We start from the raw sequence: 15586 nt of genomic DNA, 5'->3' as shown, positions 1-15586 counted from the left end.
CTCCTGCCAAAAGTCCATGATACCAAACCTAGATTTAATACCTGATCTAATTGCATGCCAGTCTCTCCCAGGAATGTAATCTTAATCAAATCTGAATTTGCTGGTCAAGTACCAGTAATCTGTCGCCTGGGCCCTCTCCATTCCCCCAAGAGAAAGAAGACCAATATGCATAATAAAGACCTTTGCCATTCTCTTACTCCACCCTCTCAAGAAGATGCTGCAGTCTAAATATGGTCTAAAAATAATCTCTCTCCTCTCCTCTCCTCTCCTCTCCTCTCCTCTCCTCTCCTCTCCTCTCCTCTCTTCTCCTCTCCTCTCTTCTCCTCTCCTCTTCTCTTTTATTTTGTTAATAGTTCCCTTGCCTCAAGCTTCTTAATATGAAAACCTTCCATATTGTACAGCTCCAGGAGGGTCCTTGTACAACAGGGTCCTTGTATTGGGTCGGCAACCAAGTAATTGCGGGTTTCACACATATATGGCTTCAGTTGAATTTTTAGGTTTGCAGACGTAGTACAAATGTAAAACACATTTTGTTATTTGATAGTTGGCTATTCAGCTGTTAATCAGTAAAAAAAGTTTTTTGATCTGTTTTGTAGTTTTCGTTTGACGTTCGTTGAAAAATGGAAAATCAAAAGGAACATTTTCGTCATATTTTGCTTTTTTATTTCCGCAAAGGGAAAAACGCGTCGCAAGCTCATAAAAAGTCATGTGCTGTTTATGGTGACGAAGCCTTAAAAGAACGGCAGTGTCAAAATTGGTTTGCCAAATTTCGTTCTGGTGATTTTTCACTCAAAGATGAAAAACGCTCTGGTCATCCAGTTGAAGTTGATGACGCCCTAATCAAAGCAATAATCAATTCGGACTGTCACAGTACAACACGTGAGATTGCAGAGAAGCTTCATGTATCACATACATGCATTGAAAATCACTTAAAACAACTTGGCTATGTTCAAAAACTTGATACATGGGTTCCTCACGAACTGAAAGAATCACAGTTAACACAACGCATTAGCAGCTGCGATTTGCTAAAGAAACGTAATGAAAATGATCCATTTTTAAAACGACTGATAACTGGCGATGAAAAATGGGTTGTTTACAACAATATCAAGTGGAAAAGATCGTGGAGCAGGCCAGGTGAACCAACTCAAACAACATCAAAAGCTGATATTCATCAAAAGAAGGTTTTGTTATCAGTTTGGTGGGATTACAAAGGAATTGTCTACTTTGAACTCTTACCACCCAACCGAACGATCAATTCTGATGTCTACATTGAACAACTAACGAAATTAAACAATGCAGTTGAAGAAAAGCGGCCCGAATTGACAAATCGAAAAGGTGTTGTATTCCATCATGACAATGCAAGGCCACACACATCTTTGGTCACTCGGCAAAAATTAATGGAGCTTGGTTGGGATGTTTTGCCACATCCACCATATAGTCCTGACCTTGCACCATCTGATTACTTTTTGTTTCGATCTTTACAAAACTCCTTGAATGGTAAAAATTTCAATAATGATGATGATGTCAAATCGTACCTGATTCAGTTTTTTGCTAATAAAAACCAGAAGTTTTTTGAACGTGGGATTATGATGCTGCCTGAAAGATGGCAAAAGGTCATTGATCAAAATGGGCAATACATTACAGAATAAAGTTATTTAGTTCCATGAAAAAATTGTCTTTGATTTTCTTTTAAAAATCCGCAATTACCTAGTTGCCGACCCAATAGTTGCTAGATTAGATGCTTCCTAATTCATGAATCCCTTTCTTATAGCCAATTAAATCTTCAAATTTACTTGGTTGATTTTTTTTAACATGGATAACAGTCTTGAGATAAAGAAACTGATATTCAATAAATTACTATTTTTCTAAATCTCGTTGCAAATTTGTAGCAAAGCCAAAATTTGAAATATTTGTATAGCTCTAAGCCCAGTGTTCTGAAACCATGGCTGGGGACCTACATATTAAGAAAAGAATGTTCAGTTCAAGCAAATATTATTATTTCTCCAGTAAAACTGACACTGATGCTTATATTAAAAACACAACTAAATACTCAATTTTCATTAAAAAATATATATGCTACTTTCTGTTATGCATTATAATAGAATAGTTTTCTTAGTAATGCACTAGCTATAGCTGTTATCTCCAAGTTTACATTTTAGTGCTGAGAAAAAGTGGATAAAGGAAAATTATACAGTGGTGAGTACATGCTTAAATAGGAATAAATATACTAGGAATTAGAGACCATGTAAAATAGACAATAAATCCTGGATGAGTAAATGAAAGGCAAGAAGAAATAAGGGGTAAAGAGGAGATAATTCTATGCAAAAATTATCAAAAGTTCTGCAGATAAAGGAAAAAATATACTCCTAGGAAAACATCAAGTAGTTTACTCAGCTTTAGGCTTAGCATTTCTGGAGTGTGTTAACAGCTGCTGGGAAGATGTTGAAATACAAAATAGGAAAGGTAATGTCCACATAAGAAAGTCCAAATCTGTAGAGTATTTTTATAAGTATATTTGAACCAAACTGACAACATATGCCAGAGCAAGATCTCAAATGCTCTGGAGAATAATTGTTTTGCAGCTTCTTTTGTGCATTTTAATTGAGGGAACATAAGGAAGATTACATGGAGGTGGAAGAAAGCAAAGCAGACATTAGATTATACGATAATTGACAAATTAGGTGCTCTCTTGGGGGTGGTTATGCTTACTCCAAAGGTGTGTTAACCTAGATTCCAAAAACAGTGGAGAGGACTTGCTTAAGGGAAAGATAAACCTTTTAGAAAAAAGCAATATGCCTGGATATGACTACCAACCATAACCTGCCATTTAGGAATTTAAGATCAGATCACACAGTGAGGGTTTCCATAGAACCCCTTTTCTCATCCACAGTAAGATAAGGTCAGTTCATGAAGGGGCTGGTATACCATTTATGCTAAATGAAGAGTCACTGGAGATTTTTTTTTTTCAAGGAGCTACACACTCAAGGGGTAGACTCAGTGAACACTAAAGCCACCCTGAAGCATGTCCTGGGTAGCTGTGCTGTAGTCACAGTTTATCAGTCTGGGGATCTATCCCTCCCAGGGACATTCCAGTGACAACCAAGGCTCAATTACATTAGGACAGTGCACATAGCCCAAAGAGGTGAGGAGGCTCTGCCACGGGGCCCTATAGGACACCGACTTACACAGGCCACTCCACCAAGTCTGGTAGATGTGACATCACTACTAATACATAGAAACAAACATAGGGAAGCTGTCAAAACGTGGAGACAAAGAAACAGGTCCAAAATGGGAAAACATGAGAAATATCCAGAAAAAGAGCTAAATAAAATAGAGGCAAGGAAACTAGCAGATACTGAGTTCCAAGCACTGGTTATAGGGATGCTCAAGGAATTCAGTGAAAACTTCAACAGCATAAGAGAAGACATGGAAACTATAAAACAGAACCAGTCCAAAATGAAGGCTATATTAACCGAAACTATGAATAATTTACAGGGAATCAACAGTATAGCAGATGACATTGTGAATCAATTCATCCAATCAAAATAGCAAAAAATACCCAATCAGAAAAGCAAATAGAAAACAAAGAATCATCCATTCCCCTCAATGAAAATAGTGTAAGGAGCCTCTGGGACTCCTTCAAATGTACCCACATTCACATTATGAGGATACCAAAAGGAGAAGCAAGAGAGCAGGAAACTGGGGGGGGGGGGGGGGGGGGGCTGTTTGGGGGAAAAAATAATGACAAAACTTCCATAACCTGGTGAAGGAAATAGACATACAAGTCCAGGAAGCACAGAGTCCCAAACAACATGAAGCCAAAGATACTTACACCAAGATACATCATGATTAAAATGAAAAAGATGATAGATAAGGGGAGAATCTTAAAAACAGTAAGAGTAGCTTAGAGCACCTGTGTTCTTGCTGGGGCCACCTGGCATGACCACAGAGCAATATCTGAAGTTGGCTATTACTTGATGTGGAGGTCCCCAGTAGAGGCCAAGCTGCAAACCAAGTGCAGGGCCTTTAGAAAGAGGTAAGGGTTATGCAGAAGCCAGATGGGCCATTTGTATTAAAATCACTGGAAATAGCTTGGGGTGAGATCTCAGGGAATCACTAGGGAAAGGCAAACAGGATGAACCATGTTGATGGACACTCAGATATGGCACCACCCTGCCAGCTCTATGTCTGTGTGTGAATGGGGGAGTGAAGGAAGGGTATCTCAAAAAAGAAACAATAAACTCTGCCAACACTTTTGTCTGACAGAAAGAAGTTCCCATCCATCAACTCTCATAGTGATGTCAGACAATGCTGTTCCTCCCCATATGTGCCTGGTTCCTTTCAAGCTTCTGTCTCAGTGGTGGAGCTTTGGAGGGAGTTAAGTCTCAGTAAGTTCTTGCATGTGCTCTTCAAGAGGAACTGCCTGGGTCTCCACCAGCCCTCTCTTTCACTCAGCCATAATCCAAGCTGGTTTTTACTGGCATAGTAATGGAGACTTCTCTTCCTGGCTCTGGAACTCTTGGCTGGGGAGCCTGGTGTGGGGCTAGGACACCTTGCTCCTCAGGGGAAACCTATGTATCTGAGATATTCCTCTGGATTTTATCCACCACATGTGCTGTGGGACTAGCTCATTCTGTGTCTCCAGCTCATCCTACCAGTCACCATGTGACTTCTTCTTTAAATCCCTAGTTATATGATTCAGTTAGATTTGAGGCAGTTATGGATGATGGCTATTTTGTACTTTAGTTGTAATTCTGATGCAGTTGTGGGAAGATTTGAGTACTTTTAGTAATATGCAAGTCAATTTATAAAAAGTTAATAAAATCCCTAGATTCAAAAACTCTCTTCAAAGTGTAATTTAGCACCAACTGATGGCAATAATTAACTCTAAAACATTGATGTGGATGATTCTGGATGCAATTCATGGCTAGAATTTTTAGAATACTGGCATCATTTTAAGGAATTTCTCAATGATTTAGCAATTTTTTCATTAGCTTAATTACAGGTTAATAAGGCAACAGACTAGTCTTGAAAAATATAGATTCAACATCCATCTCTTCACTTTCTAAGTCACAGATACCTGTCCTTTCCAATTCATTCATCCCTTCCTGAGGGGAGGGGCAGAAAAAGAGAAAGAAATATACCCAGCCTCTTTTAGATCTAAGTTTGCATTATCCCAGGATAATTACCATGATGTATATCTTTATGGGTTCTATGGTACTATAATGTGACCTTGGTTTTATCTATATAATAGGCTAATATACAAAGTGTCCCTCGGGAGTTCAATCAGGAGACAGGAGTTCAATCACTTGCTATGACATACACTGACCACCAGGGGCGGCATGGACCACGGTGGGGGAACAGTGGCAGTGGGGTGCTGCGGCCAGGCCTAGAGACAATTACCCATACCTGAATTTCATGCACTGGGCCTCTAATAAGAAATAATAGAGAGGTCTGGAAGATCATTAGAAAATATTAAAAATTGTTAAAAATGAAAACAATATTATTGACTAGGTTATTAATGAATAAATATTTTATTTCTTCTATTTTTCAATATAAGAAAATGAGATTGGGGTTATTTCTCATGTTTATTTTTTTCTACTCTGCTGTTTTATAAGCTCTTACCTTGAGTATTTATAAGTATGAATAAACGGAAGAACAAAAATACCATAAATTTGCATGAGTCTTTTCTATTAAATTGGTTTCCCACAATATGGAAGTTAAGTCAATTTTGCACTGGGGCTCCTTTCCATCTATCTTAATAATGAGGAAAGACTGACAAAAAAAAATCTTAAAAGAAAGCAGCTGTAAAAAATTGATTGTTTCCCTATATACAAATGTTGCAAAAAAATAAATTAAATATGCAAGTTCTTGATTGGAAAGGGCAATTCATCCAAAGTTAGAAACTGAGAGAGACTAATAGATCACTTTGATCATCTATTAAATTCATTCATTTATACTTTACGACATTAAGACAGAACACTGCTTTCCCACTTTTATTTTACTCCCCCACTATTTGATCACTAAAAATTCAGCTCGTTCATATCCAGGACCTATACCGTATTATAATTTAGAGTAGTGTTTATCTTTATACATTATAACAAAAAAAAAAAGAAGTATGTTTTTATGGCTCACATATTTATAACTGTTTGTGCTGCAATCAATAAAAATAATCCAATTTCCAAGGGATGAATAGGATAGATGAAATAGTTAGACACATAATACAGTATTAATTTAATTCATATAAACAGAAAATTTTAAATATTACTATTTTACAGTAACATTGCAGAATGTGATTTGGGCAAAGTGATTACACACACACACACACACACACACACACACACAGACACACACGGATGGGCAAGAGTAGGTTTAGTTATTTGCACGAAAAGACATATGCAAGTTATGATTATTACAATAGCTTTATTAACTCTGTTCAGCATACTCACAACTGTAAACCTACTTTTGTCCACCCCATATATACAATTGAAGCTAAATTTGAACTAATGTATCCTGATTGACACTCAATAACATTTAATTTCACTAGAAAATTTCTCACCTTCTAATTTAGTTTCTCTGTGAAGTTGAAGCTAAAACAGTTCCTCAAAGGTTTAATTACTGGCCAATTTCTAGACGTCTGAACTAAGCCTACACAGTAACAAGCTGATGCTAATAACCCATACATAAAGATCCTTCTTATTAAAATACAAATTAGCCCCCTCTCTCATGTTTATACATATGTAAGTACAATTAATATCACAGGCTTAGTTGGAGATAAGACTGTTATAGTTAACCAACCATTGCAATAGAGTCAAATAAGATTTCTAATGCAATTGGAAAGATCAGTTCTATAGAAATGGCAGCACTATTTCATGTGGAGCAATTAGTTTTCCAAATTATTTTTTCCTTCCCCACCTGCTCTTGAAAAAAAAAAATAATAATTCTTCCATCATCAATGACCAGAAATGTCACCTTTAACACTTATATGTTGTAAGGAGACTTGAAAAGCAGCTGGCGCCAGACATGGCTTATTTACAAATATGCTCTGAACTTGGAGATGCATGACCGCACAACTCTTAATCCATTTAGAGTGTATGCCCTTTGTTCCCCAATTGTACATTCAATTGGGAATTGAGCTGAGGGAGAGTGTGAATTACATGATCTGTTTCCTGTTTCCTGTTGCCAGCATTTTAGTACTTTGCCTTTTGTTCTTGTTGCTCATCAGACTTCTCTCTACATTACACAGTAGGGAAAGTTAATCAACATTTTGCCCAAGTAATATTAATAAAACTGGCCTACTTAGACTTGAGGGAAGAATCAGAATATTATATTTCTTTTTGAAATGTTAATGTACCTCTTAGGAAATTATTTCTGCCTTCTAAATCATCTTAATGTTAAATTATTGAAGGATGGCATTAAAGAAATATTGCACTGATGCAAATAGTTAAAAACCTCAAAAGATAAGTCTTATATAGTCTCAAAGGAGGACTTTTTAAAATATGGTGGCATTTAACTTCAAATTAAACCTGTTTAAGCAGTTAGTTAAGACACTGATAAAACCTGCAATTGTTTTGTGAGCTGCCACAACATAAGGGGAGGCTTCGTGGTGATGATTTCTAATTCCCAACCACAGCCAGGCACAAATTTTAATTTGATTTGTATAATTGGCCTTGAAGGAGTTGCTTAGCCTTACTTTATATGAATTGAAGCATCATCTAGTTTATCGACAAACAACAACAAAAAAAACAAAAAAAGGAAAAGAGGGACAGTGTCTTATTTTTGCAATATTGACTTATTTGAGTCTGAAGGTTAGGTAATCTTTATTCAGGTCCTATTCTTCAAATACGAAACCACCACTATCTGACCATTCTATCAGCCATGGCATTTCAAAGGGAAGGCCTCTTATAAAGACGTTCTGTATGACTGACATGGTAAGATATGGAAAATATGAATTCTCAGTGTGCAAACTGACAGGCACGTGTCCCCTGAATAGCATTCGCAGTCTTTCAAGAAGAACTCAGGAAATGAGTTGACAGGGCTCTAAAGTGGCCTAATCTGTTTTCCCTTTAACAATCTCTTTTAATGTCACTCTAAATCTTCATATGTCCTAAATAAATTGTGAAGTAATCCAGGGGGAAATTAAGAAGAGAATTTATTCAAGAATTCTCCACACTGTGACTACTATTTGCTAAGAACTCTTAACATTTGCTGGGTAAACTATTTATTTTCCATTTTACCCTATAAAATGTAAAAATGTCTTTTGTGTCCTTATGGGACTAATTTATCCTCTTGCATAAATTTTCCTAGCAGTGATTCTCATTGGATATAGACAATGAGAAAGTAGGTAATATGAGTTAAATTTCAAAGTAATTTTTTCCATATTTTGACACCTGACAAGAAAAAATACAGCTTCAAATTGCTGGTACATCAAAATTTAATTGGCTTCCTTTTTCTTTCTTAGCAATACATAAATGATAGAGTGCCTTACAAATAATTATGGTTTGAATTCAATATAATATAGAATAGCTAACACACATTGAAAGTTTTTGTGACACCTACAATGGTCACTCATTGATGAAAGCTAATTCCAGCATGTCATAAATGCAAGAAGTTTCATCAAAAGGTTGATGGAACTTGGGGATTCAGCAGGGCTGAATACATATTACCTATTGTTGGAATAGCTAAGGGCATTTCCCCACACCTAAAGATTTGCATATATTATTGCCTGTTGCCAAACAGCTAAGAGCATTTTAATCTACATGTTATTGCCTCCTGCTGGCCAAACACCTGGACAGCTGAAGGCAGTTCCCCAAAACTAACAATGCCTACTGTATACTAAACCTTGCCTTGATATGTATATTTACTTTGCTTTAGGGCAATTTGTGTTAATAAAAAGCTAGGGGTCCAGAGATTCGGAGAACTTGATTACTGAAGCTAAGCCCTCCTCTGGCTCCCCCATGGATTACAAATTTATATTATATTTCTAGTCTCTTTATTAATTTACACCACAGATTCCTGAACCCTTCTAGATGCTGGATATCACGCACCAGCATTAAACTATTATTTCCATAAGGAGAAATAAAACATTGCAACAATGTTAATTTAGTGTTAATTTAGCTTGATATAAAAAAGTTCACAATATATCTGGGGGGAAAAACCTTATATCCATAGAACAGTAACATAATAATTGAATAAAACAACACCAATACTACAAAGGTATTACTACATCCCTACTTGCTAAATTATTTTCTAACACATTGTTCCTTAGAAATCTAAAAATGACATAAACTAATGACTATATAAAATATTATTAAATTCCTTTAAGTCAAAGAAAATCTTTTTGAAAGCAATGGAATATATAAACTTGGTTTTGGGATGCTCAGAATTACTTGTGATTTAAACTAAAACAGCACCAAGTTTACTACAGCAATCCTAGGCAGAATATATGGTCCAGCTTCACCTCTATTATGTTTTACACCAGACTTTATTATGTCACCTAAACGGGTGGAAGGAGAAGGGTTTGAAGATTAATCAAAAGAATATATTTGGATAAATTAGTTTGGCTGCATTTCTGTCTAATCAAGAAACAAAAATATTCAAGTATCCTTTTATCTAAAAAGTAACAATTACAATGTAAAATCTGTATTGGATGAGTTTATAATTTGCCCTCATTACAAAAAGGTTATCTTTTTAAATTTAATCATTAATTATTTTTTCTATGTATTATGGATGACACCTTGATCATTTTTCAACTACCTATTGTCAAATAATTGTGGACCAATCAAACAAGTATCTAAATGATGAGAACAAATCAAGCAATAGATCAATTTATGGAAAGAATCAACCTGACAGTACTGAGTCTCCACTTAGTAGACTAAGAGTTCAATAAATAAGTATATTTTCCTTTCATATAGAGTATAATCATACAAACACAAAGAAAACTTGCTAATTACTGAACCTTGATTTAGTGTTCTGTTGAAGCACAACTTTCTTAAGCTGCAAATTTGAGATTTTGGTTTGCAAAACATTCAAAGACAACTGAACAGTACAATCGATCTGTCACTCATACTTGGTTCATATTTTAACATCCTCAAAATGAATTGTCTACAATTTTTCTGTTATCAAGTTTAAAAAATTTTCAATGTAAGTGAAAAGTACAAATATGTAGCAGACATTTTTAACTGACTATTAGAAATAGACTTTTTCACTGTGCCCCTTAGCTGTAAGACATATAGCTACATACACAGATTATAGATAGATGATAGATGATAGATAGGTAGATAAATGGATAGAAATCAATACAAGAATAATTTCTGCTATTTGTATAATTAGCACAATGATTCTTGGAGAACAAAATAAGTTTATAAAATAAAATACATAGAAAAGTTAATATAAGTTGGCATTTCTAAAAGTGGGCTAGAGTTGATGAAAGATAACTTCCAGCTAACATGGAGCAAATTAAATTTCAAGAGGTTTAATACCTTTATTCTCACTTTAATCACATTGCCTACTATAAAGGTGATTTCCATATGCAAGTCCTGTCTCACAAACTCAAAACTTTAAAATGCCACTTGTTTTTTTAACTGATATACCTACAAAGTTTATTCAGATATTGTAATGTAATGTTATATTTTGCTGTAATTAGTTTTATAAATACCTTTGAGTATGGAAGAACATTTCAATGAACTCTTCTTTAAAAAAAAAATGGAACATAAGCAGAAACATTTGGAATAATTTAATTGGCCCTGATTAATACAAAAGCAATTTTTTTAAAGCAACAAACTATGGTTCTATGTTGGTCCTATAAACCATACTATTTCAACACTAAATTATATTAATGGAATCATAACTATAAAGACAAAGCAACTGGTAAAAAAAAAAAAAAAAAGAAAAAAAGAAAAAGAAAAAAAAAGAAGAAAAAAAAAGAAAGAAATATAAAAGGGTCCTTACTGCAAAATCTTCCCGCCACTGGTGGGCTGCTTGAACTTTCTCTGCTTCCAAAGCCAGGCGCTGAAAAGAAAACAATAAATCTTAGAATGCAAATGACCCCATGAATATGTAATCATAATATAGTCTTTGGGTTTTCAAATCAATTATGAAGACAAAAAAAAAAAAACAGGAATGACTCCTTGTTTATGATTCATAAAGTCTAAATGTTTAGATAATATAACCTACTGAAGTTGATAAACAGTACATGTATTTACCTTTTTAGTAATATAAGTAACACACTACTCTTGAATACCATGATGTTCATTGGCTCTGCCATCATGGGCAGTAAGTTCCCCTTCAAGTGCTTTCTATCAAAAACTAATATTTTAACCTGGGCAGTGTTGCTCAGAGGTCAGCCTATGAACCGAAGACCATGGTTCCATCCTGCAGGGCACATACCCAGTTCCTGGGGTTGATCCCCAGTAGGGGGTATGCATAATTGAGTCTATCAATTATTCTCTCTCATCAGTGATGTTTCAATCTCTCTCTCCCTTCCCTTTCTTCTCTGACATTAATATATATATATATATATATATATATATATATATATATATATTTACTTATTTTTTAATAAATAGTAACATTTTAGTTTTTAGAAAAAGCTTCAGGCAGGAGAGTAGTTTAATCTTGGTAGGTTGTTGTTAGTACATTCCTGTATAGAATACCTGTAATAATAAAAGTGTAATATTCTAATTAGGCTGGACGTCCTTCTGGACAACCTTTCAGATGAAGCTGGGGCTGCAAGGGAAGCATGGGTGTCAGTGGGTGGCCAGCGGGAAGTCCAGGTCCCTGGTGCCAGAGGGAAGCCAGTGCCGGCAGCTGGGGGAACGAAGGCCTACACTTGCACTAATTTCATGCATCAGGCCTCTAGTATTTCTATATGAGCAGAAAGGAAATGACATTGACAAATCATTAAATATACACTAAACATTGTACTAGGCACCTTGTTCCTATCATATTTTGTTGTTGTTATTTTACCAAAAGCCACAGCGATGTGAGAATGTCCACCTCGCTGAAGAACACTCTGAACAGTTCTTTCAGAGAAAACCTGTGAGGAGTAGCAAGCTGTCACAATCGCTTTTTGTAGATAGATTCTTTTTTTCCTTCTCTGGTGTTTAGTTTGTTTTTCCTCTTTGTATTTCCTGGTGTTACCATTATGTTATCCTTGTAATAAGCTTTTACAAAAGACAGGAACATTTAGTAATTAAGAATACAGAGATTAAACCAGACTACTTGGGTTTAAATAGGAACCCTGCTGCAGACTAGCTGTACAAACTTGGAAAAAATTAAGTTTCTCCTCCCATTTTATTATGTGAATAATATGAGAATCTGCTTCATGGATGGTTCAAAGGATTCAATGAGTTACTACATACACAGTGCTTGGCAGATAGGAAGTGGTATGTGTTACAGCTATAACTCTGAAGAGTAATTATGAATCTATTTGCACTCTGTGTCCATGTGAGAAAATAGCTTAGTGTGTGCATCTGTGGCCACCCCTGCCCTCCCCCACCCCCTACACCTCCACACACAGCCAATCAATGATTCTCTATCATCATTGATATTTCTGTCTCTTTCTCCCTCTCTCTTCTTCTCTGCAATTAATAAAAATATATATTTAAATTTTGAAAATGAACTGTATGTTAATAAACGCTGACTTTATGATCATTCAAAGTGTGTACACATTTAGGGGGACACCCTACATAGTAAGTGTGAATGCATTATACTAATTTAATAAGAGGAAATTATCGGGTTAGGTTCGTAAAAAGTATAAATCTCCTAGTGGTTCACTGGCTCATGTGTTTAATCTTTCACAATGAACTATGCTTCAGTGTGTGCTCTTCCTAGCAAGTCAGATTACACTAGATAATGGAAAGAACCTTTAGAGCAATGTTTTATATTGGTGTGTTGACCTCTCTTCCCTGCTATTTAATATAATCTGCACATTTTTCTAACTATTATGTAGGTATTATCCATGACTATAAAATATTGGCTAATGGGAGATCTCAATTTAAGAGTCCCTAAACTGAATTAAGAGGAAAATTGTCCAGCAATTTTAAATGACAAAGGTTTCGGCCATCAGCCACCAGGCACAATGGGATGTAATAGGAACCAGTAAACATTAGAAATTGTACCAGAGAGAATAAACAGAAAAAGGTTCTTTAGTCTTTATCCCTACAAAAAAAAAAATAAAAAACACAAATCACTAAACAGCAAAGTTAAAAGAATGCATATCCTTCAGCAACATTTTATCACACTGCTTTGGAAACTCAAAATCAGCGTGGAAATGTAGGGGGAGGGGGGGGAGTGAATAAGACAGCAGCAAATGAAATGGAAATGGAAGCAATTTCTTTATCAAAAAACCTCAGCGTGGAAGATAAGGAAAAAAAAGGCAGAATGAGAAGATAAACATGAAGTGATGTTCTTGACAAATTCAAAGTGTAAGTCGTCCCTCGTTTTTAACAGGTAATATGAGGTAATATTTTTAACAGCAGAACATTCATATGTATGGGCCACACAATAAACTTAAATATTTTGTGGATTTAAAGAAAATACTGGATAAAATAAAAATAAGTTAAATACTTTTTTAAAAAATATTTTATTGATTTTGTACAGAGAGGAAGGGAGAGAGATAGAGAGTTAGAAACATCGATGAGAGAGAGTCATTGATCAGCTGCCTCTTGCACACCCCCTACTGGGATATGCCGGCAACCAAGGTACATGCTCGTGATCTGAAGGAATCGAACCCGGGACCTTTCAGTCCCCAAGCTGACACTCTGTCCATTGAGCCAAACTGGTCTTGGCTAAGTTAAATACTTTTTAATTTAAAAAAATATTAGAACTTGCCGAATCCAGTTTGGCTCAGTGGATAGAGTGTCGGCCTGCAGACTGAAGAGTCCCGGGTTCGATTCTGGTCAAGGGCATGTACCTTGGTTGCGGGCACATCCCCAGTAGAGGGCGTGCAAGAGGCAGCTGATCAATGACTCATCTATGTTTCTAACTATCTCTCTCCCTTCCTCTCTGTAAAAAATCAATAAAATATATTTAAAAAAATATTAGAACTCTAAAATGCCTTTATGTCTTGGAGGATAATATTAAAAAGTTTTCCTTTCACTGTGCATAAAAGAAGGATTGTTCTCTATCTCCCCCCCAAAAAAACAAAACAAAACACACACACACACACACACACACACACACACACAAAACACACAAAAAACATACTGGGGGATATTCAGCCACAAGGGAAGGAATGGAGGAAGGGAGGGAGGGAGGGAGGGAGGGAGGGAGGGAGGGAGGAAAAGTGTATTTTAAAAGGTTTTTTGAAGCTCAAAATTTGCTAAATTTTATATCCTTAGCTTGGAAATCTGAAAATACAGTTATGAAATGCACTATTGTTACCGTCTTTGTTCATAAAGAAATTAACAAAATAAGTTTTAATCCAGCAAATCTCATGATAAAGCATAACACTGAACTTTAGATGTTTAAATAGTCTATCTTGGGGACTAAAACAAATAGTTGCTGATGGTGATCTTTCTTGTGGCAAAAGACCAGCTAGTCATGACTTGGAGAAAACTGACACTCAAGTCCCTAATTAACTTCTATTCTGGTCAAATGACATTTCTTTTTAAAGCCAACGATTGACCATTAAATGCCACAAGCAAATGTGTTAGGATTGATAAAATTCCTGCCTAATAAATTGTGAACATTTGCTTGGTAGAGTATTTCGGTTTCTATAGTTGGCTATATAAGTTTGGCCTAAAATTATAGCTTATTACAAGAAAAATAATTTTTCCTCATTTAATTCATAGTATCAATCATTAAAATAGACCAAGAACCATACAGAAACAAAGAACCCAGCTCAGCATAAATACATATGACAGAAAACTAAAAATTAATTCTGCTCATTTTAAGATATGCCAGAAAGATTCATTAAATGGCTTCATTATAAATGAAATAGCACATGTATATAAAAACCCTTTGGGTATAAAACAATAAATATATAAACAATGTCACAGATGTCTATACATTTTTATCTACCTATTGGTTTGAGCATAATAAAATAGAAAATCATATTAATGACTTTTTTAGGAATCACAAATTTAACAAAATGGACTTTAAGCCTTCTGATTTCAAAGCTTTTGCTCATTCCACAAGAACAATCTTTAGTATCCATTAAACCTATCAAAAGTGTTCATGTCACTAGTCACTGACAGACTATATGAAGACAAAGCCCTGTCAAAACCAAAAACACTGGTAGAGAACTATTTCAGATTAATGGGAAATTTCCCAGCAAATTTTTAGGCATTGCCAAAGACTGAAACAAAAACAGAACAAAAAACTGTTTGCCAGTTTTAAAACTTTCTTTACATAGGTCCTGTCCTCAAATCCTGAGAGACTATTGCTAATCAGAGAAAAAGCTTTTGATATGCAGTGATCTGCAGGAAGGGGGAAAAAAACAGAAATAGAGAAAGGGAGATGTTTTATCAGATCAGAGAAAGATCAGCTCCCTTGAAGGCCTATTCATTCTCAGCCTTCACTTTTTGACATGTCTTTATCTCTTCCACTAGCATTGAATTCTGTCAGGTGATATGAAAGTCTA

General features: G+C 35.4%; 1 protein-coding gene across 8 annotated transcripts in view; it reads right to left on the bottom strand.

The window, feature by feature from the left end:
• The window catches only part of CACNA2D1 (calcium voltage-gated channel auxiliary subunit alpha2delta 1), a 337271-nt gene that overhangs the window by 164425 nt on the left and 157260 nt on the right, over positions 1-15586 (bottom strand). For all 8 annotated transcript variants that reach the window (XM_036429577.2, XM_036429576.2, XM_036429578.2 and 5 more), the window contains exon 4: positions 10951-11010. In XM_036429577.2, the coding sequence (XP_036285470.1) occupies positions 10951-11010 (60 nt within the window). The remainder of the gene's footprint in view (positions 1-10950; positions 11011-15586) is intronic.

The sequence above is a fragment of the Pipistrellus kuhlii genome, unplaced genomic scaffold (assembly GCF_014108245.1).
Source record: "Pipistrellus kuhlii isolate mPipKuh1 unplaced genomic scaffold, mPipKuh1.p scaffold_m20_p_10, whole genome shotgun sequence".
Lineage (NCBI taxonomy): Eukaryota > Metazoa > Chordata > Mammalia > Chiroptera > Vespertilionidae > Pipistrellus > Pipistrellus kuhlii.
This window is presented reverse-complemented; position numbering and strand designations above follow the sequence as displayed.